At 40.7% G+C, this 24807-nt stretch overlaps 1 protein-coding gene across 2 annotated transcripts in view; it reads left to right on the top strand.

Moving 5' to 3' along the window:
- DDHD1 (DDHD domain containing 1) overlaps nt 1-11754 on the top strand; it is a 42387-nt gene extending 30633 nt beyond the window's left edge. For both annotated transcript variants that reach the window (XM_032236667.1, XM_032236676.1), the window contains 6 exons: nt 1791-2053; nt 2521-2596; nt 4811-4960; nt 7322-7574; nt 9697-9891; nt 10747-11754. In XM_032236667.1, the coding sequence (XP_032092558.1) occupies nt 1791-2053; nt 2521-2596; nt 4811-4960; nt 7322-7574; nt 9697-9891; nt 10747-10931 (1122 nt within the window). In that variant the 3' untranslated portion in view covers nt 10932-11754. The remainder of the gene's footprint in view (nt 1-1790; nt 2054-2520; nt 2597-4810; nt 4961-7321; nt 7575-9696; nt 9892-10746) is intronic.
- Nucleotides 11755-24807: the final 13053 nt, after the last annotated feature.

Below are 24807 nucleotides of genomic sequence, written 5' to 3'. Positions count from 1 at the left end.
AAATGTTACATGGTTTAAGAAGGTCATCCAGCAACTGGGGTGAGAAATTTGACTGTAGGAGTCAGAAAGAAATGTGCTTTGTAAGTTACATAAAGGAGGGGGGGGGAATCAGTCCGATATTACAGTCCTAGTAGACATTTTAAAATTTAAAAAGAGGAAACTATTTTTGAAGAATTAACAAACAATGGATTTTAGGATCTGGTATATTCTTCCCTGACAAATAGAGTATGATAAACAGAATAAATATTCACACAATGAAGAGGTGTAGAATTTTTTGTGGTCAAGAACTTGCTAGGAAAAAGGAAAACGGTATTTAAATGGTACGATAGCAGTGGTGGGATACGACTGGTACGCCCCGGTACGGGCATACTGGTGCCTGTTGGGAGCACCGTTCCGATACGGTGCTTTGGAGGGCCCACCCACCTGCCCTCCTTACCTGTATTTGAGCCAATTGGGGCTTCCATGTACATGCATGGAGCATACGGTGCCTGCGTGATGCTCCGTTGAGTAGCTGGAGCATTACGGAGCGTCGCAGGCAGTAAGTACACATGCGCTCGTGCATGTGATGGACGTCCGGCCCCATTGCACCGTACCGGTTGCAACGGGATCCGGAACCCACCACTGTACAATACAGTCTGAAAGCAAAAACTCTGCCACACATCTGAAGTTTACATAGTTAGAAAGGGTCAGGCTAACATTGTAATAAGAAATTTCCATAGCAGGGACAGGATCAAAAGCTGGCATCTAAACTATCAGATTCTTCTTATATACCAAGTACTTAGATACTTCAATATTGACTTTAACAAATTAGGTATACTACAGTATACTACAAAAAGTGACTAGTACCCTTTTCTCATTTTATAAGTTTTCTCTGTTTTCATTGCCAGAGTATTTGTTTTATCTCATATCACAAATCGTATTTCAGGTCCCCTTCCCCTATGCTTGAAACCTATGCATTAAATAGCTACTGTCTTTTCAAATGGACTGTACTGCTCAACAGAAACAGATCATAAATATGACAGATAAAAGGAGCTGATTGTTCTGACCTTCTGAAATGGGGCTTATTTACCTCTTTATAAACTGTTTATCCCATCTTTATTTTGGATCAGTTCAATGTTGCTACCCCCTATGTTCCCAACAACAATCCTGTGAGGTGTGTTGAAATAGAAAGTGTCTGTCCCATAGTCACTTAGCCAGCTTTCATTCCTAAGAGAGGACTAAAATGGCATCCCAATTTCTAGCCCAATCCTTTAGCTGCTGCCCGAGAGATTCCTTTCCATATTTATGCTGCTTGATCTGATTGCATCAAAGTAGAAAACCTTAATGATACTTCATGCCTCCAAGCAGATGTTCCACAGTGTTTATTTGAATCCTCTTGTTACAAATTACTTTGTTTCAATCTGCTCTAATTTGCTAATCGTCTAAATACCGATAGCCTCTGTACAGTATCTTCTACCTGGAGACAGGTTTCTTGTGATTAATATATATTGTTTAATAGTTGACATTTTGAGGAACTGAGCTGCAAGCATGACAATTAAAATAGGAATCTTTCTGTTTTAGCTTTTTAAAAGACTTGGCTCTTTGTTTACTTAAATGATACATTTAAAAACTACTATTCCATTAACTGATTGCTCTTCATTGGTTTTTCTGTCCTATTCAATTGGTCACAAAATTTGCACTTAAATATAAGCAGAAATACAGAAGCTAACAATATGCAGAATAGTTTTTAAATGATTGTTTTTTAACCCTTCTCTGTGTGTGTGTTTCTTTTCCTCACTCTTTTAACACAGCTGGTAAAAGGCCTCCAGCAAGAGATGAATCGTTTGTACACACTTTTCTGTTCCCGGAATCCAGAATTTACAGAAAAAGATGGGAAAGTGTCTATTGTATCACATTCCTTAGGATGTGTGATTGCGTATGATATCATGACAGGATGGAATCCAGTCAGGCTCTATGAACAGCTACTTGAGAAGGAATATGATGTTCTCGAGCACACCTGGATGACCTATGAGGAGCAGCGTTTACTAGAAGAGTTTTACTTAACCAAGAAACAGTAAGAAAATATCCTTGGAATTACTAAAGAGATCCCTGGCATGAAGAAAATGCATGAGTAGATTCAGCACCATTTTGAGAAAACAGGATAGGTTTGATACATAGTTCAGCTGTGTCTTTGTAAAATAAATATTGAAGGCCATTTCTATCAATGATTTTTTTTTATTTTTAGACTTCATCAGCAGAGGTAATGTAATAATGCATGCAGCACTTAGTGGGCTTCAGTCTAAATGTCCCTGACCTTTTAGGAAGGTCAGGGACATTTCTTAATGATCATTCAGTTCTTAACTAGGGGAAGGGCCAGATGGACCATGGGGGAAAAGATGATTTTTCCCCCTCTCCACTGTTTTCCCAAGTAAAATATCTTCTTTTCCATTGTTGCCATATATGTGAAAAATAACAGATTTAAATAGAATGGACTGCGTGTTCTAATTAAAATTGTTCATGCCAGTGTTAATTTTCTCCTAGGCTGAGGGAGATAGAAGATAGATTGCATGGACTAAAGACATCAACTGTAGCCAAAACACCTGCCTTAAAATTCAAGGTATGAATAGATAAGGAATGTCTTTTCTTTCCGATAGGTCACTTTTAACAAGCTGGTCAACTCTTTTTTTTTTACCAATACTACTTTCAACTTAGATAAATCTACAAATATGTTTTCTATACACAAACTTTTTAATTCAAATATTACCAGGAAATTGATTATTTTCAAACAAAAAAAGTACTATTCTCCTTATTATATAACAGAGGATAGGAGGAAATAATCAAGATGTGCAGGGTGTGGTGCCTGTTGATCTGAGTCAGGCTATCAAACATCATTTAGATGGTTTTGGCTGTACATCATGAATTGTTTTCAATCTGTGCACTCACAGTGAAAAGAAGTTGTGCAAATTTGAATACTATTTTTGCCTCAAGAGTTTTCTGTCTCTGCAACATTAAAAGATACATCACCGAAAATACTGTGAATTTACCTTTTCCTGTCCAGTTTTGTTCTCCCTTGTCATCTCAATCCAGCTAGCAGTTCATATGTTTTTTTTATAAAATCATTTTTAAAAAAATGCAGTTTATACAAAGGAATATGAGCATAATAGGAAGCTGGCATCTATTACTGTCAACCAAACAGTATATATCTGCAAGTTGTGATCAGATTGTTTTGAAGAAGTCACATCTCTGATATTGAACACAGCTTAATAACTGTAGCTTAATTTTATGAGAAATTAATGTGCAATAATTATATTTGGTATTGGACTTTTTAAAAAGATCTCCCATCACCGTATCCTGACATACACTCTAGGATGTTGGATATTAAACATTTTAAAACATATTTGTTGTTCATCTTCTGGCAGCCTTGCATGGTAACCTCCACAGGAAACACGCCCAGATGAGCCATAGTTCTACTTTATTGTAAGATTACAACAACAGAATCTTGCAAGTCTGAAAGCACATTTCTCTCCTGTTGCCTTTAGAGCCTAAGAAATTAGGGAGGGTCCCTTCTGGGATATTTGCCACACCCACATTCCTGTTGCAGATTAAGCTGGCTCTTACTTGTTTATTTATTCAGCTTCTATAGCCACTCCTCTCAGACAAGTGACTCTGGATCATGGGTGGGTTGCTGCCGGGGTTGCTGCTGGTTTGCTTCTTGCTTACTGCGCAGTTGAGTGTAAATTGTTCTGCGCATGCGCAGAACATGAAAAAATGATTAAAAACCAAGCCAGAAACGGCAGCGGTGACCAATAGCAGTAGACTTATATACCGCTTCATAGGCCTTTCAGGCCTCTCTAAGCGGTTTTACAGAGAGTCAGCATATTGCCCCCAACAATCTGGGTCCTCATTTTACCCACCTCGGAAGGATGGAAGGCTGAGTCAACCCTGAGCCGGTGAGATTTGAACCGCTGAACTGCTGATCTAGCAGTAGCCTGCAGTGCTGCATTTAACCACTGCGCCACCTTGGCTCTAGGGAACCAGTTCAGGGACCAGGGAACCAGTTCGGAGGCATGGCCAGCCATCTGTCCCTACCGGTTTGGCATTCCAGTCCCAATTTCCACTACTGGTTTGACCAAACCAGTGCGAACCGATAGCAACCCACCTCTGCTCTGGACTGTAAACAATCATAAGAGCAGTTAGAACCAAGTGCAAACACCACACATAAATGTATGCTTCTGTCTATCAGCTGCAAAACGTTATGTCTGTAACTTTCAATATAATCAAGAAATGGGGTCCTTAACATGTTTAGGGCCCCACGTGCAAGCATATAACATATCTGACTGTCCCCCTAGCTGTGGCTGAACTCCCTGTCTCCCATTGCCCTTCCCTCATACCACTATATCTTCCTTGAAGTTTTTGTTGGGGGAAAAATACTGCAGCTTTCCTAAGTTGCAGTTAAGTAGTGGCCACAACCTCCTTAATTTCCCATATGGTCACAGAGAAGAAGATTTCTGTTCTGCTTTGGGAATATTCTGAACAGTTCTTTTTAAGCACCCAAGTTTCCCCAACCTTTCCTGCAATACTTCTTGTAATTGAAATGTTCTCGGGGGGAAATCAAAACCACACTGTAGTATTTTTATAACATAGGTTTCTTTGGTTATTATAACTCAAAAAGATTATTAATTCATTATTAAACTGTGGCTTTCCTCAATTTGTATTGTTTCTCAAGGCAATGAGATCACAGCTCTTCTTCCTTACCTCAAAGTTTCTTGCTATTTGCTAGACCAGCTGCCTATTACTCTGCCTGTTAATATTAAATGAAATGTTTCCATAGGTGGACAATTTCTTCTGTATGGGATCTCCATTAGCAGTGTTTTTGGCCTTGCGTGGCATCCGTCCAGGAAACAATGGAACTCAAGATCACATTCTACCCAGAAAAATTTGTAACCGGTTGCTAAATATTTTTCATCCAACAGATCCAGTGGTGAGTGTTAGTATAGTAGTAAGCTTTCACAGAAGAGAGGCGACTATCATGGAGCCAGATGAAGTAGCCCCTCAGATAGCAAAATGTTGATGTCATTAAATGAAAGCCATAGTACATCAGGATTTTTTTCTAAGGGAGAAAAAAATTGAAGGATTCCATTGGTGGAAGTCCTGAAGAGAAAAACAAGTCAAGATGGTTGGGAAATTCTGAAAGATTAGGTAATTAAGGCTCAAACACAAACAATACCAAAGAGAAAGAAAAATGGGAAAGAACTAATGAGACCATTATGGTGGCATAAAGAGTTTTCTGAGAAATAAGGAAACAAAACATGGGATTTAAACTTGGAAAGGGGGGATCATAAAAAAAGCCAAAACTGAGAAAATAATTCAAACTCTTAAAACCTATTAGAACTTTTAGAAAGGCTAATGCTAAGAATTAACTGAATCCTGCAATTAAGCCCTTTTTTAAAAAAAAAAATGCTCATATTGGGGTATGTGCAGAACAGGAAGAATGTGAGGGAAATGTTCCGTCCGCTGTTTGGAGAAGGCTGAACTGCTTAATTCTAATTTTGGATTTGTCTTTTCACAAAAAGAAAAACAGTTCAGCTTCAGAATTGGGGCAGAAGAGACACGCAGTCAAAGTAGGCCAGGAATTTGTGAGAGACCTAGCTGCTTTGAATAAATTCAAGTCTAATAGCCTGGATGGATTACATCCCAGGATGCTAAAGAAACTGGCAGATGTGATTTCAGAACTGGAAAAGATAATGTTGTTTCAGTTTTATGAAAAGTTTAAAAAGTTCCCCAGAACACAGCCCAATCAGCTTGACATCTTAGTATCTGGGAAAATCTAAGAAAGGTAGATCAAGTAGTGACTTTGCAAGCATGTAGAAAGGAACAGAGTGATTACTGGAACCCTGTATTATTTGTTAAAAATAGGTTGTGCTAAACAAATTTCATTACATTTTTTGACAAAATAACTAAATTAGTAGGCCAAGAGAATGTTATGGATGAAGTATACTTAGACTGTAATAAAGCGTTTGGTAAATTGGACGATGGTCATTTTTTATAAAATGGAACAGTATGGGATGGATGGCCCCATTACAGATGAATTCAGAGTTGATGGACTTGAAGATAATGTACAATCATACATATATAAGCTTTTTTTTTAATTGGATATCACAAGCTACAAAGTAATTGTCATAGCTCACTTCTAATTGAACTTGGCAGAAACATTTTCCTTAATGTACTCAGTCACACAAAATAGCCTTTTTAAATTAAGTTCTGCAAAGAGACTTCCATATAAACTATTGTTCTAACACATAATATGTGTCTTGACCTTCAGTCTTTCTTTAGGGTCCGTCTTGTTTTTGTTTACTTTGTCATGGGTTATATATTTATTTATGTATTTATTATCAAATTTATAGTCGGCTAACTCCCAATAACTCAAATATGAAAGAAAATATGAAGAAATATCTAAACATCGGAAACATCAACTGCATGAACTAGATGTATTATATAAATAGAAAATGGCATTTTTGTTTTCATAGATGGTTGTTTTAGAAATGATAAAAAAACAATGCATTCAAAAACTTACTTTATCTTTAATGCACTAGTATCTTTAGCAAAACTTAGCATAGCAAATTGCTCATGATTTCCATGTATATTGCTGATGTTTCTTGGCCATGTGCAAATGTGCTACCACATCAGCATATGTTGTTTATTTTAAAACAATGTGTAGAACAAGTTAATGTAAAAATATTCTCAATTCCAATATAAGCAAAAATGATTGTTTGCATAAAGCTCATATGAAACTGCAGGATAGTAATGATTCTTTTTTTTCTAGGAAGCAGGATCTTTAGATCAGTTGTATTATGAATGAAGGCAAATATAGGTGTCCCAGAATAATGTTGCAGGATCAAATCTTGGTCTGTCTCTGGGACCCAAGGTTTAATCTTCCATTTTTTGGGCCTCAGGCTAGAACCCATCAGGGAACTTCTCTGTAACAGAATATATGCTTTGGACTATTCTATGCATAGTATTTATGTGGTGCCTGGTTGTGTGTAGCACCACATAAATAGTACACACAGAATAGTCCCCAGAATAGAATAGGGAGAAGTTTCCTGAAGATGGGCTCCCGCACAAGTCCGAAAGCTCAGAAGACCGAACCTCTGTTCCCAGTGACCAACCAAGGTTGGATTCAGCATCAGTCATATTGTTTTAAACTTTTAAATGGAGGTGAAGAGAGAAGGAACATTACTTAAACATTTAAGTGATAAATGGGTAGATATTTGACCAGATGAAGACTGGATATAATTAAAATGTTCCCAGTTCACAATTTCTTTCTTTGTCTTCTTCTTTGCAGGCCTATAGACTAGAACCTTTAATTCTGAAGCACTACAGTAATATTTCTCCTGTGCAAATACATTGGTATAACACCACAAATCCACTACCTTACGAACACATGAAGCCAAGCTTTCTCAATCCAGCAAAAGAATCTACCTCTGTTTCTGACTCTGAATCTCTCACAACATTGCCCAGTCCAACAACATCCCCCGTCATGTCTCGGCGGCATTATGGGGAATCCATAACAAATATAGGCAAAGCAAGCATAATGGGTAACTATTAAACCTTTCTTTGTTGGTAGTGTTTGTCTTCCTCTAAAGCAGTGGTTCTTAAATTGAGGAGAATTTAGGCATAATCCTGAAAGTAAAGAAGCAATATGTAATTGCTTATTTATGAGTCAAAATCCAGTTTGCGAATGCTGCTGTGAAGAGCAGACTATTTGGGATTTTTTTTTTTTGTTATTGTTTGTTTTTGTGAAGTAATGACATTTTCCTGCAATTGAGTCAAACAGTTTTAAAACCCTCCGCTCTAAAAAATAGAATTCCTGGAGCCATGAGGCTTATGGTGACATTGGGCCAATCTTTGTCTCTCCGATTAATCTACTTTGCAGAAATAATAGAGGAAGCATAAGCACAAGGTATAGATAATTTAGATTTCCTAGTATGGTCTTCTTTGATATGTTTCCTTTTTCAAAAAGGAATAAATTAAATAAAAAATGAAAATGTGACAGAAGAAATGCATTCCTATAAATGGTGCAGCAAGGAAGCATAAATGTTTAATCATAATATTTAGTTAATCCTCATTTAGTGACTGCCTTGTACAGCAACCATTCACAGTTCTGACAGTAATGAAAAAGTAACTTTGCAAAATGTCCTCACATTTACAACTTTTGCAGATCTACAGCAAAGGAAAGCTGCAGTAAAACAATAAGCACACTTAGCAACCACTTCTCTTAACAACCAAGTTCTGGTTCCAACTGTGGTTGCTAAATGAAGACTACCTATATTACATTTCAGACTCATTCTTTCTTCCTAATCCTATATAGAATATTGAAATTTGAAACATTGCTCTGTGGGCCAGTGGATAGTACTTTAGAATCATTTGGGCTCAAAGCCCTGTCCCACAGACGACTCTAATGCTACTCAGTCCCACATCATTTCATGATTCCACTAAGTGGTGGAAAGGGTTTATGATAGGCATCCAGTTTTGGTCACCACAGTATAAAAAAATGTTGAGACTCTAGAAAAAGTGCCGAGAAGACCAACAACTTTTGGGGGACTAGGGGAAAAACACATGAAGAATGGTTGCAGGAACTGGGTATGTCTAGTGTCTAACGAAGATAAGGACTAGGAGCAGGGGTGGGTTTCTTGCCCCGTTCCAACCGGTTCGGTTGGAACGGGGCCGGCGGCGTCCTCGTGCACGCGCGCAGTGCACACATGCGTACTAGCGCCTGTGCGATGCTCCAGCTGCTCCTGGAGGATCGCGCAGGCGCTGTATGCGTTCTGCGCATGCGTGGAAGCGCAGAACTCGTCAAAACCGGGTAAGAAACGCGGGCGGGCGGGTGGATCCTTCGGCGTTCCCGGAAGTTAGTTACTTCCGGGTTCGCCGACCAACCGGTTCGTGGGAACCGCTGCGAACCGCCTGAAACCCACCCCTGACTAGGAGTGACATGATAGCACTCTTCCTGTATTTGAGGAGCTGCCTTGGAGAAGAGGGGGTCAATCTATTATCCAAAACATCTGATGACAGAGCAAGAAGCAATGGGTGGAATACTAATCAAGGAAAGAACCCTTGGCTTGAATAGGTTGAAGTAAATGGGATTAGCACAACTCTGTCCTAAATCCTGGATCCTACCCCAAATAAACAAGTAACAATTTAGTTGGTTATAAATGGATTGTATATCACAGAGCTCCGAGTTTGCTACTACGTGGGCATTAACAGGTGCAGCAGACAGTTCCAGTTGATGCATTTTTAATGAAGTAGATACTGGGAATAGTGAGAATGACACCTCTAGTTTCAGGGTACAAATATCCACATGGTGGCAGCAGAGACAAAAGAAAAAAAAACTTATAGTCTTTAAGGGTGAATAACTGCAGTTTCAGTAACATTGTTTTAATCAAATACTTCTGTATGCATGATGAAGGAAAGCTCTGGGATGGCAATAGACAAAAAAAAATTCAGCCATGGAACCCCGATATTACAATCAGTCTGTGAAAAAATAGTCATAAACTGTGGACACTGGTCAGTTATCCTAGAAGTTAAAGTGGCATGTAGAGAAAACCTGTGATTTCTGTTACAGGGAGCAGTTGTGAACTTATCATCTAACCTTTCACTAATCCTGGAGTTCTGTGGCTGCAGAATAACGTGTCTTGCTTTACTGTGCTAATTGAATAGGGGCAGCTAGCATTGGAAAAGGCCTCGGAGGGATGCTGTTCTCGAGATTTGGACGTTCCAGTCTGCCCACCTCACAAGTGCCTGAGCCAGGAAAAGAAGGAACAGAAGTGGAGGACAAGAAGTCGGTTCTGATTCAAACATCAGTCGGGACTCAGACTTTTCCACACAGCAGTTCTGGCTTCCTAGATCCAACAAGTAAGTAGTTCTTGGTTCCTTACTTTGCTAATTATGTCTTCACCTTTCTATTTAAGGCAGGGGTCACCAGCCCCTGGTCCGTAGACTGATATCGGCCCACTAAGAACTGCATAAATAAGCAATGCTTCATGCGCAGAACCTAGGTAGCACACGAAACTATCCCTCCCCTTCCCCAGTCCCCGTTGCCCCAAAGATTGTGGACCACTGATGTAAGAACTGCTTCTTCCTGACGTGGAAGTAGGATTTTGATTAGCAGCAAGCAAGCCTTGACAAGGCTTGTTGACAAGGGAAAGAATCATGCCAGACTTCCATGTAGATTTAAATTCCAGTTCATTTGGCTCTAGAAGTTCTGGTCCTCCCTAAAATTCATCACCATCAGTCCTACGAATCAGAAAGCAAAGTAATATCTAAGGACTACAAGATCTCACTCTCCCATTTTTAGCTCTTGCTCTTATGAGACAATCATTGCTGCTTCAGTGTGCAGTTTTACTGATATTTCCCTGTTGTTCAATTGCTCGTAGTATAAAGACTTTTTTTTTCAACCCAGAGCCAACCAGCATAGCTTCTTTGATAGTTGTGTAGCTTCTAATATTTTGACTAGAAACTACTTTCTGGGGGCACTGCTGCCAAGCCTCACAATTTCCATTCTGTTAAGTGGTTTGGATGGTGTGGGGGGGCATCTGTATCTAATTAGCAACTTAAGGAGATGAAGAATGCCACTCAATAGTGCTACTTTCAGTCCTATTCTTCCACACCCACCACCCCTTCAAATGTTAGGTAGATGTGAAGAATCAAAAGTTCATCAAAGGACAAGGGAACTGTTCTTCTGTAGTAACAGTTTTGTTTCCTGTCTAGTTGAGCTGGACCACAGAATCGACTTTGAGCTCAGGGAAGGCCTGGTGGAAAGCAGGTACTGGTCTGCCGTTACATCGCATACAGCTTACTGGTCATCGATGGACATCGCTCTTTTCCTTCTTACGTTCATGTACAAGCAGGACGAAGAGGAGGAAGACATCAAAGCCCGCTTAGATTCTGTTTGATTAGGGATAGGGCAGGAATTAAGGAGGAGTGGGAAGGGGAGAAAGGATGAAACATGACAATTGGCACAAAAACAATCAGACAACATCTGTTTTTAAGGCATGATGGTTTCAGTTTAAATGCATGTCTGATTTCCTTCCTTTCAAGATTATTTTCCTTCAGTGCACATATCCATTTCTGTGCTAATTGAGGCCTTCTTGAAAGATCATTCTCAGCTCCCACCCTTCCAGCTTTCAAACAAGCCAGCAGTAGTTGTTTTAGCATCCATGTAGAATAACATCTTTGCAGATTAACATATCTGTTTAAGAGTAGCTGCTTTTTTTTAAATACAGAGACTAATCTGTTACAATGGAATTTGTTTTCATTTAAGAGAAATGCCTGCAGATCGAAAAGAGCCATGTTCTGTGTCCTTTGTATGAGTTAAATTAAGAAGCAAATGGGTACTGTTGCCCTCGATTGCATTGAAACCCCATCAAGCAAGTGGCAGATACAAAGGGTGTAACAAAACTCATTCCGTGTACTAAAACTGGCAAGCACTCCTTAATGTTTGAAAATATTGTAACAATAATTTATTATTACCTCTTACTATTTGTTTTCTCCAATGTATTAAAAATGTTAGTTTTCTACAGTTTTTTCCTTTTTGTTTTCTTTGAAGCAGAGGAACATAATTTTAAAAAAAACCACATTTATTTTCTACAGTGTTAAAACTTTATTCCTCAAATGACATATGTCATACCTTTGTACTATTTCAATGGAGCTATGGACACTGTGGCACACTTTTCAGTATTTTTTTCATTAAAAATAAACTTTTGTGATATCGCACAAGCATTATTTGTTAAATCCTGTTTCTCCAAGATAAGATAGGCTTTCTCTTTGATTTTGGCATATGTTCATATGTTGCTGTCTTCTTAATTTGCAAAATACCTGCACTCAACTTCTTGGAGACTAAGTGGTGGAAAGTAAGTCTTAATTTGTGGTTCCTTGTATCAAGCAGATTCTTAAGATGAGTGTTTGACTTTGAACAATTAGACCATTGTTAAACTCTTTTGATAAAATGATGCTGGCTAGAATCCAAAGAAGAGGCACTTGTACTCAACTACATTTTTCTTTCAGCTATTCAGGCTGTAAATGAAGCCATCTGCTTTTCACACTGCAGGGTGTTTGCTTCTTCACAAGGGCAACTGCTACAGTCCAAAACTCTTAAAAGTATTTCTTCGTTCCTTCATCAACAAAACTCTCTCAGTTCCTTCCCTCACATGGATCCTCCTTCATTTTGCATGCAGAGTTATCCCTAAATCTGAAAATGTGACACCAAATTTACTTGATTTATATTTAGTCTTTATTCTTAGATATTCAGGGAACTTGGAAGAAAACATTGAATAAAATTTAGGAAAGCATAAAAATATGATCATTGATATAATTACCACCAGTACTTGGACAGAAGATTCTAAATCAGGGGTATCCAACCTTGGCAACTTTTAAGACTCGTGGACTGCAATTAGGCTGCCTGGGAAATTCTCGGAGTTGAAGTCCACAAGTCTTAAAAGTTGCCAAGGTTGGAGACATCTGTTCTAAACCATAGTGTCTATGTGTGCCATAGGTTTGCCACCACTGCCATAGACTTAAAAACCATTAATCAGAATCACAAAGCTTCCCTAAGACGTGGCCTCCACAGAGTCATACTTTCTATATTTAGGGATGAAGCACTCAGGCTGAGAACCAGGGCTTCAGTGTGGTATATCTTAACTGTAACATGGATGGTAGCATCCATCTGTAGCAATACTATATATCCATTTATAATTCTTTCAGATGAAGTCATTATGCACAGAACTGTGATCAGGGGACTTGTAATAACTTGATGCCCTTTACTGTAAGTGCTAGGGAAGAAAGAATATGACTTGGACAAAAAGCAATTTAAATAAAGTGCCTCCTCCCACTCCCCTGAAGAAAGTCAAAATTCTGGCCAGGGTGAAAGAATAACTAATAAAGGAGAATGTTTGTAGCTCAAAGTTGACATGAGGGGTCCTTGGTGCTCTCTAGGCTTGCTTGTTTTCTTGCAGACATTTCATTACCCAAAGTAGATGACATCATTAGTGCTAGCAAGGTGTGCAGTTTGCTGTCAGTCTATATTCTAGTCTAGTGGCTTGCCTGTCAGTGTTGGTGGGGTAGTCTTAGAGATTCTTTGATTGGGCTGTTTGCTGTTGGCTTCTATCTCTTAAGACCACCCCACTAACACAGACAGGCAAGCCATTAGAATATAAACTGACAGCAAACAGCACCCTAGTACTAGTAGCTAGTACTGATGATGTTACCTAGCAAGAAAACAAGCTCAGAGAGCACCAAGGACCCCTCATGAAAAAATAACTGGCTGGTGTTTTTTATTTACATAGACCCTCAGTACATGACCTAGGAGTTCAGTTCAGTTTGCTTAATTCTAATATTTGGTATATACAGGTGAAACTCGAAAAATTAGAATATCGTGCAAAAGTTCATTTATTTCAGTAAAAAGGTGAAACTAATATATGACATAAGGCTCATTAGATGCAAAGCAAGATAGTTCAAGCCATGATTTGTCATAATTGTGATCATTATGGCGTACAGCTCATGAAAACCCCAAATCCACCATCTCAGAAAATTAGAATATTACATGCAATCAATAAAACAAGGATTGTACGTAGAACAATATCAGACCTCTGAAAAGTATAAGCATGCATATGTACTCAGTACTTGGTTTGGGCCCCTTTTGCACCAATTACTGCCTCAATGCAGTGTGGCATGGAAGCTATCAGCCTGTGGCACTGCTGAGGTGTTATGGAAGACCAGGATGCTTCAATAGCGGCCTTCAGCTCTTCTGCATTGTTCGGTCTCATGTCTCTCCTCTTTCTCTTGGCAATGCCCCATAGATTCTCTATGGGGTTCAGGTCAGGCGGGTTTGCTGGCCAATCAAGCACAGTAATCCCACGATCATTGAATCAGGTTTTGGTGCTTTTGGCAGTGTGGGCAGATGCCAAGTCCTGCTGGAAAATGAAGTCAGCATCCCCATAAAACTCGTCTGTGGAAGGAAGCATGAAGTGCTCCAAATTCTGGTAGATGGCTATGTTGACCCTGAAGCACAGTGGACCAACACCGGCAGGTGACATGGCTTCCCAAATCAACACAGACTCTGGAAACATCACACTGTACTTCAAGCATTTTGCAGTGTGTGCCTCTCCATTCTTTCTCCATACTCTGGGTCCTTGGTTTCCAAATGAGATGCAAAAGTTGCTCTCATCAGAAAAGAGGACTTTGGACCACTGAGCAACAGACCAGGCCTGCTTTTCTTTAACTCAGGTAAGACGCTTCTGACGTTGTTTGTTGTTCAAGAGCAGCTTGACAAGAGGAATACGACATTTGAACCCCATGTCCAAGATCCATCTGTGTGTAGTGGCTCTTGATGCACTGACTCCAGGCTCAGTCCATTCCTTGTGAAAGTCCCCAACACTTTTGAATGGCCTTTTCCTGACAATCCTCTCCAGGCTGCGGTCATCCCTGCTGCTTGTGCACCTTTTTCTTCCACACTTTTCCCTTCCACATAACTTTCTATTAATGTGCTTTGATGCAGCACTTTGGGAACATCCAAGCAATTACCTTTTGAGCTTCCACTCCTTATGGAGAGTGTCAACGATGGTTTTCTGCACAACTGTCAGGTCAGCAGTCTTTCCCATGATTGTGATTCCTACTGAACCAGACTGAGAGACCATTTAAAGGCTCAGGACCCCTTCACAGGTGTTATGGCTTAATTAGCTGATTAGAGTGGGACACTTTGAGCCTAGAAGATTGCACCTTTTCACAATATTCTAATTTTCAGAGATTGTGAATTTGGGGTTTTCATGATCTGTAAGCCATAATCATCACAATTATGACAAATCACGGCTTGAACTATCTTGCTTTGCATGTAATGAGTCTATCTCATATATTAGTTTCACCTTTTAAGTTGTATTACTGAAATAAATGAACCTTTGCACAATATTCTAATTTTTTGAGTTTTACCTGTAAACCTGGCTAGAATTGATTCTACCCTAAATAGTTTGGTGTAATTAATCAACGGAATAAAAATATGTATATGAATTCATTTTCCTTGGGTGTGGTACTCATCCTAAAAGATCGGTTCCACCACAAATCCACAAAGCCCTTATCCGCGGAGACATAAGCACGAAGACTAATTCGTCTTCGTGCTAAGCGCTAAGGAAAAACGCGACCCTACCGCGATGACATAATCGCGGAGGGCAAAATCGCGCATTCCCAAGCACTCAGTACCCTAAACCTAACCCTAAACCTAAACCTAAACCTAAACTTAACGCTAAACCTAACGCTAAACCTAAACCTAACCCTAAAACAAACCCTAAAACAAACCCCTAAACCTAATCCTAACCCTTACCTTAATTGATGTCGGCTTTCTGCTGCGACGCCGTTTTAAAGCACCCTTCTGTTGCCGCGCTGTTGTCGCGCCGGTGATGACGCACGGTGATGATGTCGCGGCTTTAGCGCCGCGATTTTATCACCGCGATTTTGACTAGCGCGGTTTTGTCGTGCCACGAAAAGATCAGATCTTACATATCAAGTGCTTCACTTCTGTCCTATGTCCTGACTCTGCTAGCAGTCCCAAGCAGTCAGCTGTGCTTGGGAAATTATATCTGTTAGATATCATATGTAGTTAAGTTCAAGACAGCCTGATGGTAGCTTTCTAGGCTTTCGAAATTTTGATAGCCTGCCTGAGAATATTTGGTCAACAAAATGGTTCTGTGTGTGTGTGTGAGAGAGAGAGAGAGAGAGGGAGGGAGGGAGGGAGGGAGGAAGGGAGAGAGAGAGAGCATCTGCCCATTTTGACTTAGTTTGAAAAGCCGAGTACAATATACAAAATGTTTTACAGTGACTCCAGCTCGAAGTCTAGCTGTATCTTGACTTGTCTCCAAATTCCTCTACTAAGCAGTATGTCATTCTCTGCTCCATGACTTGGCCTGGTCAGCTTTTTTCTCTGATCCACTTTTGTATTTATATGGGTAGGAAAGCTGCCTCTTTTATCTCTGCCCCTTAATAGAACACCCATGAGTCATAGGAGACTCCTCCAATTTTGGTTTTGTTGGGGGGGGGGAGACATTCACCTTATTAGTGCCTTTTAGCTCATTAAGTAAAGGGTGCAACTTTCAGTTTCTCCTGCATCCCCTTCGTCCCTTTCTTGCTAATTTATTTTCATGGTTTCTGTCCAGGATGTTATTTTTATGTTTTCCAGGATTCTGTAGTTAATAGTGAACTTTCCCCTTTTTACTGAAAACTTGTTATCGTTTCAAAGGTTTGTGTCTTTTCTAACGCTAGTCTGGGTGAACTATAATCTTGGTTTTCATGTAATAAGTCATTTGGAGGATAGAAGTAGCATAAGAAACAATTGTACTTTAAATATAGTAAATCTAATCCGTTGAAAAGTGTAAGGGATCTTAAAAATTCTGTTTTTGTGGGTTCCACTTTAATATAAGAGAGACAGCGTTAAATCAGGGGTAACATGAGGCCCATAGGCTATACAGTGGACTGAACCCCAAAGCTTGATTTTCAAAAATGCAGTGGTGAAACACCAATTTATTATTATTATTCTTTACTGTGGTTGTTACAAATAATGAAAAAGAAATGCCTTCCCCCTCCTCATGCGCATCTGGAGAAATTGCAAGTCAAAGAATTTACCTCATGATGTTTCACATGTCACATTCTCAAGTAGTCCAAAAGTAAATAAATCAATGAAATACAGTTACAGAAAAAATGCTGCTTGAGGTACACTCTCGCTACAAGTAGTGCTAAAAGTATGCCAACAATTAAATGGGTTTTTTAAAGTTATTGGAACCAAGCACAAACAATTTGTTTTGAGGCGTGAGAAGATTTCAAGGAACTTTTAAATTGTACCTCTTATATTTAGAAATAAATAGAACTTATTTTCTCCAACCCACCAAATGGCATATCAACAGCTTTTGGGGGGGGGGGGGGGGAATCAGTGCAATTGTTATCATATTTGTGCAGTGATTAACCATGTTAAAAAACTGGTGTCATTGGGATTGCCTTGCAGATCTCTTGATGGCAGGTTGCTAATTGTTATCAGAAACACTATCAGAAAATCATCTCTCCTAATTAACCGAGTTGCAACTGGTGTAATGCAAGTACATTAATCATTGCGTTATGAAGATCGGAAAATTTGAAGGATATATTATGATTATTTAATCTGAATTCAGGTAGTCCTTAGCTACAGTTCATTTATTGACTGAATGGCACTGAAAAAAATGACTTTATGGCCATTTTTCACATTTACGACCATTGCATCATCCCCATGGTCATGGGACCTAAATCCAGACACTTGGCAACTATCTCATATTTATGCCGATTGCAGTGTCTCGGGGTCATATGATCACCTTTTGCAACCTGATAAGCAAAGTCAATGGGGAAGTTAAATTCACTTAACAACCGTGTTATTTATAATGCTTTGGTAAGGCCACACTTGGAATACTGTATTCAGTTCTGGTCGCCACAATGTAAAAAGATGTGGAGACTCTGGAAAGAGTGCAGAGAAGAGCAACAAAGATGATTAGGGGACTGGAGACTAAAATATATGAAGAACGGTTGCAGGAACTCGGTAAGAGCCAAGGTGGCGCAGTGGTTAAATGCAGCACTGCAGGCTACTGCTAGATCAGCAGGTCAGCGGTTCAAATCTCACCGGCTCAGGGTTGACTCAGCCTTCCATCCTTCCGAGGTGGGTAAAATGAGGACCCAGATTGTTGGGGGCAATATGCTGACTCTCTGTAAACCGCTTAGAGAGGCCTGAAAGGCCTATGAAGCGGTATATAAGTCTACTGCTATTGCTATATTGCTATTGCTATGTCTAGTTTCGTGAAAAGAAGGACTAGGGAGACATGATAGCAGTGTTCCAATATCTCAGGGGTTGCCACAAAGAAGAAGGAGTCAAACTATTCTCCAAGGCACGTGAGGGTAGAACAAGAGGCAATGGGCGGAAACTAATCAGGGAGAGAAGCAACTTAGAAATGAGGAGATATTTCCTGACAGTTAGAACAATCAATCAGTCAATTTCCACAAAAATGGGGTGCGGGGATGGGGCTTCAGGAGGCCAAAAATGGCTGTATTCGGTGTATAAGATGCACCAAGATTTCCATGCTCTTTTGGGGGGAGGTGGGTCTTATACTCCGAAAAATATGGTACTTGATATTTGAAATCATAGCTTCCTGAAATTTATTTAAATTATACAAAACTACAGAACTCTGATATTAAAACATTTCTAAAAAGTCAGCAACTAAAATGGAGAAGTAACTCTCTGAACTAGATCCCATCGGATCCTGCTGTTCTCTCTCCGAACTTCCCAAGATCATCCCACATTGCACAGTATATGTTAGGAATACGAGGTTCAAGAGCATAGGGAATGGCCTTAAAAGACATGAGGAAGAGCCCCTACCAAGGCAATTACCAGGTATGAGGCCCTTGAGTCTGGGCCAAGAAAAAAAAACTTGAGAAAAATTATAGCATTGCTTTTTTAAAATATTCTATTTATATTCTGTTTTTTAAAGGCAGTTTACATGGCAGTGTTTCCTAATTTTATCCTTCCAACTTCACACTTCTTTCAGACTTGACCCTTGTTCCCACAGTCCAAGTTTAATACTATAACTAATACAGTACACAACATTGTATAAGTGGATAAGTGTGCATGGAGCACTCCAAGCAATGTAGACTAGGATCGTAAAGTAATTGAAAACGGAAGGAAATCAAGATTGGAATGGGACTCAGTAAGAATCGCTTTCTTCACTGGAATAGACTGGATTATGCGAAGCTGTTATCTGTTAGAAAAGGACTTGAAAGTGTTGATGTAAGAGTTCCCATGTAAATATGTACATATTGCATAAAATCCATTTAATATAGTGAAACTGATCTAAGTTTTCCCTGCTCCGAGACTCTTATTGCTATTTGGTGAAAGATGCAAATTGATTCCAATTTGTGGTGTATACAAAACAGGTATTGTGCAGTTCAAAACTCTTGGAATAGTGTATTTCCTATCTTCCCTCCCTTCCTCCCTCTCTCCCTCTCTCCCTCTCTCTCTGAACCAAAAATGTTCAGTTTACATGTACCATATTTAGAACAGATAACCCTTTGTAGCAGTGAATAAACGAATGCCATCAGCTCCTTACAGTTTCCATTGCTGTAGTTACATTACTACTTTGCAAGCTTGCCCATCTAAATGCATAAATTATGTTCTTGGTTATTTTTTTTGCCTTCTTTCTACAGTGTATTTTATCATTTCCAATGTTTAACCTGTACCTAGCACATTGTCTTCAATCATGGTTGCTTCTCAGCCCTTTAAAAGTGATCAAAGAAATAGTATACTAGTGAAAGTTCAGATATTGGACTGAAACTCTTGGATAAAACTGGCTCATTCATTAAGCTTCGTATCATCTGTGAGTCCTTGACAACTTCTCTTACATCTTGCACAATCTTCTGTGCAGAAAAGAACAACAGATAAGCAAGAAAAGCCCTCTGGATCAAACTAGGGTTGCAGATCCAACAACATGCTTTCCAGCCATGTCTTGCAAAGAGGGCTCGCTTCGCCTGTTTGTTTTAAGCAATTATAGCAGGGGTGGGTTTCAACTGGTTCGCGGCGGTCCCCGCGAACCAGTTGGTCGGCGAACCTGGAAGTAAGTAACTTCCGGGAACGGCGAAGGGCCCGCCTGCCCGCCCGCGCTCCTTACCCGGTTTTGACGAGTTCTGCACTTCCACGCATGCGCAGGACGCATACAGCGCCTGCACGATCCTCCAGGAGCAGCTGGAGCATCGCACAGACGCTAGTACGCATGCGTGCACTGCGCGCATGCACGAGGACGCCGCCGGCCCTGTTCCAACCGAACCGGTTGGAACGGGGCGAGAAACCCACCCTTGAATTATAGCTTTCTCCTGAAGCTGGTTTCATGTAAGAATGATGCTGGGAGAAATACTAAGGTTTGGGGGGCCTTTTTGGACAAAGCATTTTCAACTGAACTCTTCTTCATGGGCTCATCTTCTCTCCAAAGCTGCTAATGCCCAGTAACTTTCTGCATTTCTCTGTGCCCAATCCAGGTAACAAAACAAAAAAAAGGACATAAAATGAAGCCTGTCCACATTCTTCAAGAGAGCAGAAACAATATCTGCAAGAAAGAGGAATGTTAGAAACAAAAGATTCCAGCTGTGGAACTCAGCAGTTTCCTCAATAGTGTTTTTTTACCTTGCCTGCTGTGAAGGAAAATGTTGCTTGAAATTACAGTAATTGGCATTGATCATACAGAAAAAGAAACCTTAGAGAAAATAGTGACTGTAGTAGTAGTGAATCAGAATGATAGGATCCCAGTATTGCTGCTATCTGGGAATTTTTTCATATGGGTGTTGGCAAACAGCATTTTTCCCTTATGCCTTAATATAAGATTCCATCTGATTTTCCTGCATTTCCTGCCTCCCAGCAGAGGTGGGTTCCTACCAGTTTGGACCGGTTCAGTCGAACCAGTAGTGGTTTTCCGGACAGGGTCATTGGAACCGGCAGCAACCCAGGCCTGCCACGCCTCCAAACTGGTTCTCCGGTCGAGGCGACATGTTTTTTTTCCTTTTTTAAAGTTCTGCGCTTGCGCAGACCTATTTTTGGGCAACTGCGAACACGTTACTACGGAACCGGCAGTAATGCCTGCAGCAACCCATCCCTGCCTCCCAGCAATACCTCCCCCCTCCCCCAAGGTTAAAGCCAGGAGCAAAGAACTTATTTCATCTAACACAGTGGTTCCCAAACTTGGCAACTTGAATTCTGAGAGTTGAAGTCCACAAGTCTTAAAGTTGCCAATTTGTCCTTTAAAGTATCTCCCCATCCTATTAATTCCTCCTCCCACTCCCATAAGTGGATGTATTTTTTTTCTCAGAGCAAAGGATGCAAGAAGACAGCAAGGAACAGCCAACTCCAGCTATAGAGATTACTTTTAAAATAATAATTGTATTCCTGGTTGTGCAATTTGTTTCATTACACTTATCAAGACGTTACCTCTGGTATCAGAAACAAATCCAATCCTTTTCTCTAGGCCAAATGTGTTGGCATAAAAGACCAGCCTATGTGATCGTGGGGTTGGGGGTTTTTTTTGTTTTGTTTTTTGGTATGTGGTGAATATTTTTATTCCCTCCGTGATTGGGAAATAAGGTTTGTTGAGAAGGAGGATTTTGAACTTTTCCCCATTACTGAGTTGAAGGGCTACCCATCTATCGGAGAGTCAGCAGAAAACGTTGACACAAACATTATTATTTTTATGGCCAATCCCTACCCTGGTTCTATTGTCTATTCTGAGATGCTGTCAGATGGTGGTGTCCTTATTAGCACCTGTGACACTCACTAGGCAAGGGTGTTAGTTTCTCCTCTAACTTTGCTGCCATCTCTGTCCAGCATCTCATAACCTGCAGGAGAAGTGCCACCAATCAGATCATGACAAGAGTGGGAAGGGTCTGAATAAATTAGGGTTCTGCCTTCTCTTCTTTAAATGCATTTGCCTGCTCTGCCTCTTTAATTTTCCAAGTTTAAAAAAAAGGATAGAAATAGTTCCAGAAAGAAGAGCAACAAACACTCCCTGGGATCAGAGGTGGCATTCTGCTGGTTTGGATAAGGTGACCAGACGTCCCGCTTTTGGCTGGACAGTCACGATTTTTCAAAATTTGTCCCGTGTCCTGCGGCGTGTTCAAAAAGTCCTGATTTTCCAAAAGAAAGAAAAGACGCCGAATCATCAATTTTAAAAAGGATGTCGTTAAAAAAAAAGTTTTTATTTCTCTGAAGTGTTGTTCCCGATGTGGCCTTTAGAGGGCAGTGGTTTCCCTCCCTCTGCTCGGCTTGCTTGCAGCACACGACGAGGGGCGAGGCTCCCTCCCCTCCTGCGTGTCCGTGCGCCGACACGCGATGTTTTTGCAACAGCCATCCAGCGGCCTCGGGCGGGGGGGGCTTTCCAGCGGCAGCAGCATGGTGAGGAGGAGGCTCGGTCCCGGGCCAAGTGGCTCAGCCGTCTGAAGTTTTTGGGTTTTTTTGCCCGCTTGTCTCGGGCGCCGCTCTCCCTGCAGCCATGCCGTGCAAGCCGCCGTCAGCAACCTGGTCTGGGTGAGCCGAGGGGAGGCAGGCGGGGATCTGGTTGGGAGAGGCTGGCAATGGGGGTGGCTTTTGAAAGGTTTTTTTCCATCCTATAAACTGTTCAGAGAAGGCTGTAAATAAAAGCACCATGAAGCGTTACCCTTGCTGCCGCCACCTCCTCCTCCACCATGCTTTTGAGGGGCCACGAGGCTGCAGGAGCCAGTAGGAAGGCGTTGGAGGGGGCAGGAGCAGGAAAAAAAGGCCCCATGCTCCTCAAAAGCATGGCAGAGGAGGAGGAGGCGGCGGCAGGGGTAACGCTTCATGGTTTTACAGCCCTCTTTTTTTTTAAAGCTCAGGTGCTCCGAGCCCCCCCCCCCCGGTCAATGGTGTCCCGCTTAACCAATTTTAAAATCTGGTCACTTTAGGTTTGGACCAGTTCACCTGAACCGGTAGTGGAAATTGTGGGTAGCCCTGCCCACCTGTCGCCTGTGGGTGGTTCCATTTAAATGTGAGTGCACACTCACATTTGCGAACCAGTAGGGAAGGTAAGTGAATACCACCCCTGCCTGGGATGATGGTAAAAATGCAAATAGGTCCTGCAGAACAGGAACATTGAAATTCACTAATTGCTGTGCAACATTTTTACTCAGGAGCAGCGGTGTGGTTGTACCCGCCAAATAAAGTGGCCTAGAAGCAGGGACATGTTCCCTCGCCTTCTTCAAAAGAAATAGGTCTCTTCCCTCCTCTACCTTCTTGGAAGCTGGGGAAAAGCTGGTGTCAAAAACAGAAAGTGAATGGGTGATCCATCAAGAAGCGACTCTGAAAATGAAGGATACTAATGGAAAAAGCAAAGGCTGGAAGAGAAAGGATTACAGTGGAGGCTGGCAAGTGGCCAAAGGGAAGAGAGCTTATCTATACAGTATTCTCAGAATGCAACTCTGATCACTTCTAGTCATCTGACTTTGTCCACGCATCTTAAAGTTGCTGAGGTTGAGAAACACTGCCATAGAGACTTTGGGGCTGCTTTCTTTCGGCGTCTGCCATTTATCTAGGTTTCCATTATATTATAGAACTTGAAGGACAACTGTTTCCATTCTCCATCCTTGTGATATGGGGTTCTGCCCCTCTACGTGGCATCTAAAAGGGTGCTGTTCTAGGAAATGGTGGCCCTTTCATTGCCTTCCTTACTAATGGTTAAGCACAGGATAAACGAATGGGAGAGAGCGTGACCTGCAAAGTTGCTGAAGCAAATCATTCTCATAAAGCACTCTGGCATGTACTTGCCTGCTGCAATCCAGGTCATTATGCTCTCGGAGCACACGCTTTTCTCTTCGGCAAAAGAGGCCGTTCTCAAAAATAGCACAGCCACGGAATTGTGTGGAAGATGTAGCTTTAAAAAAATCTGAATGTAATTATTTTGTTTCTCTCTCTCCCCCCACCCCAATTCCTATAGGATGTGAATATCTGCTGAAGACTCAAAAAATGGGTAGATTTTCAGCAGTTTGAGCCAAAACAGGAGGATCTCAGCTTCGCTGTCTGGAAAGCTGCCTGCTCTGTCAACTAAATAGCCAATTCTAACAGGGTTCATGCTAAGCCAAAAGATCTGGTTAATGAATACTTCTATACAATCATGCTCCCTCCTGAGCTTCTGCCTGTTTATTGTGCAACCAAAAAGATAGGATTACTGTCCGATCTGAAGCCTCAATGCTTTCATCTTTACTATAGAGTGGTAGTTTCTAGAAACATCAAATCAGGACTATTTGAAATTCAAACTAATTAGTAAGACTTAACACTATGGAAAGTAACATGGTAGAGTTTGCCCACTCAATAATAAACTTAGTCATTATGGTCATTCAATAAATCATGGCTTAGCATGATGTACTGTATACATTCATAACAACATAAATGGATTGATTGCTATAGCCTAATGACTTTCCATGGCTTACTTACACAGTATAATAATTAATATATATATATATATAGCACTTAGCAATAGCATTTAGACTTATATACTGCTTCATAGTGCTTTACAGCCCTCTCTAAGCAGTTTACAGAGCCAGCATATTATTCCCAACAATTTGGGTCCTCATTTTGCCAACCTGGAAGGATGAAAGGCTGAGTCAACCTTGAGCCTGGTGAGATTTGAATTGCCGAACTACAGGCAGCTATCAATCAGCAGAAGTAGCCTACAGTACTGCATTCTAAACACTGCACCACTACGGCTCAATATGATACAATTTAAAACAAACAACATCACAAAATCCCAACAAAGACCACAAAATAAACAGGAACAAAAAAAATTAGTGCAATGCTTAAGCTAAGAGAATGAGTTTCAGAATAGTTTCATTTTCAATAGTTTCTTAAATTTTGCCAGACGGGACAAATCTGATCTCACTGGTGCAGAACATCAACACCAACCTAGGAAAGCAGGACATTCTCATTTCTTGCTCCTTCGTCTTCCAGAAGTATGGAAGTATATGTAGCTGCTCTCTATAATATCTGAAAATTGGGCTGATTCTAGCTGGAGCACAAGTAGCCAGGTGCCAAGCCACAAAGAGCTTCATAGATCAATATCAGCACTTTAAATTGTACCCGGAAACCAATCAGCAATTAGCATAAAGTCCACAAAATCAGGAGCTCTTGATTATTTTCTCCCATCACCAGAAGCTAGTAAATATATAGAGGGTTACATCTGTTGGATCAGCTGAGTTTCTAAGTAGTTTTTAAGAGCAGTCCTGCGTAAA

The sequence above is a fragment of the Thamnophis elegans genome, chromosome 1, assembly GCF_009769535.1.
Source record: "Thamnophis elegans isolate rThaEle1 chromosome 1, rThaEle1.pri, whole genome shotgun sequence".
NCBI lineage: Eukaryota > Metazoa > Chordata > Lepidosauria > Squamata > Colubridae > Thamnophis > Thamnophis elegans.
The sequence above is the reverse complement of the archived record's forward strand: the minus strand, read 5'-3'. Positions and strand labels throughout refer to the sequence as shown.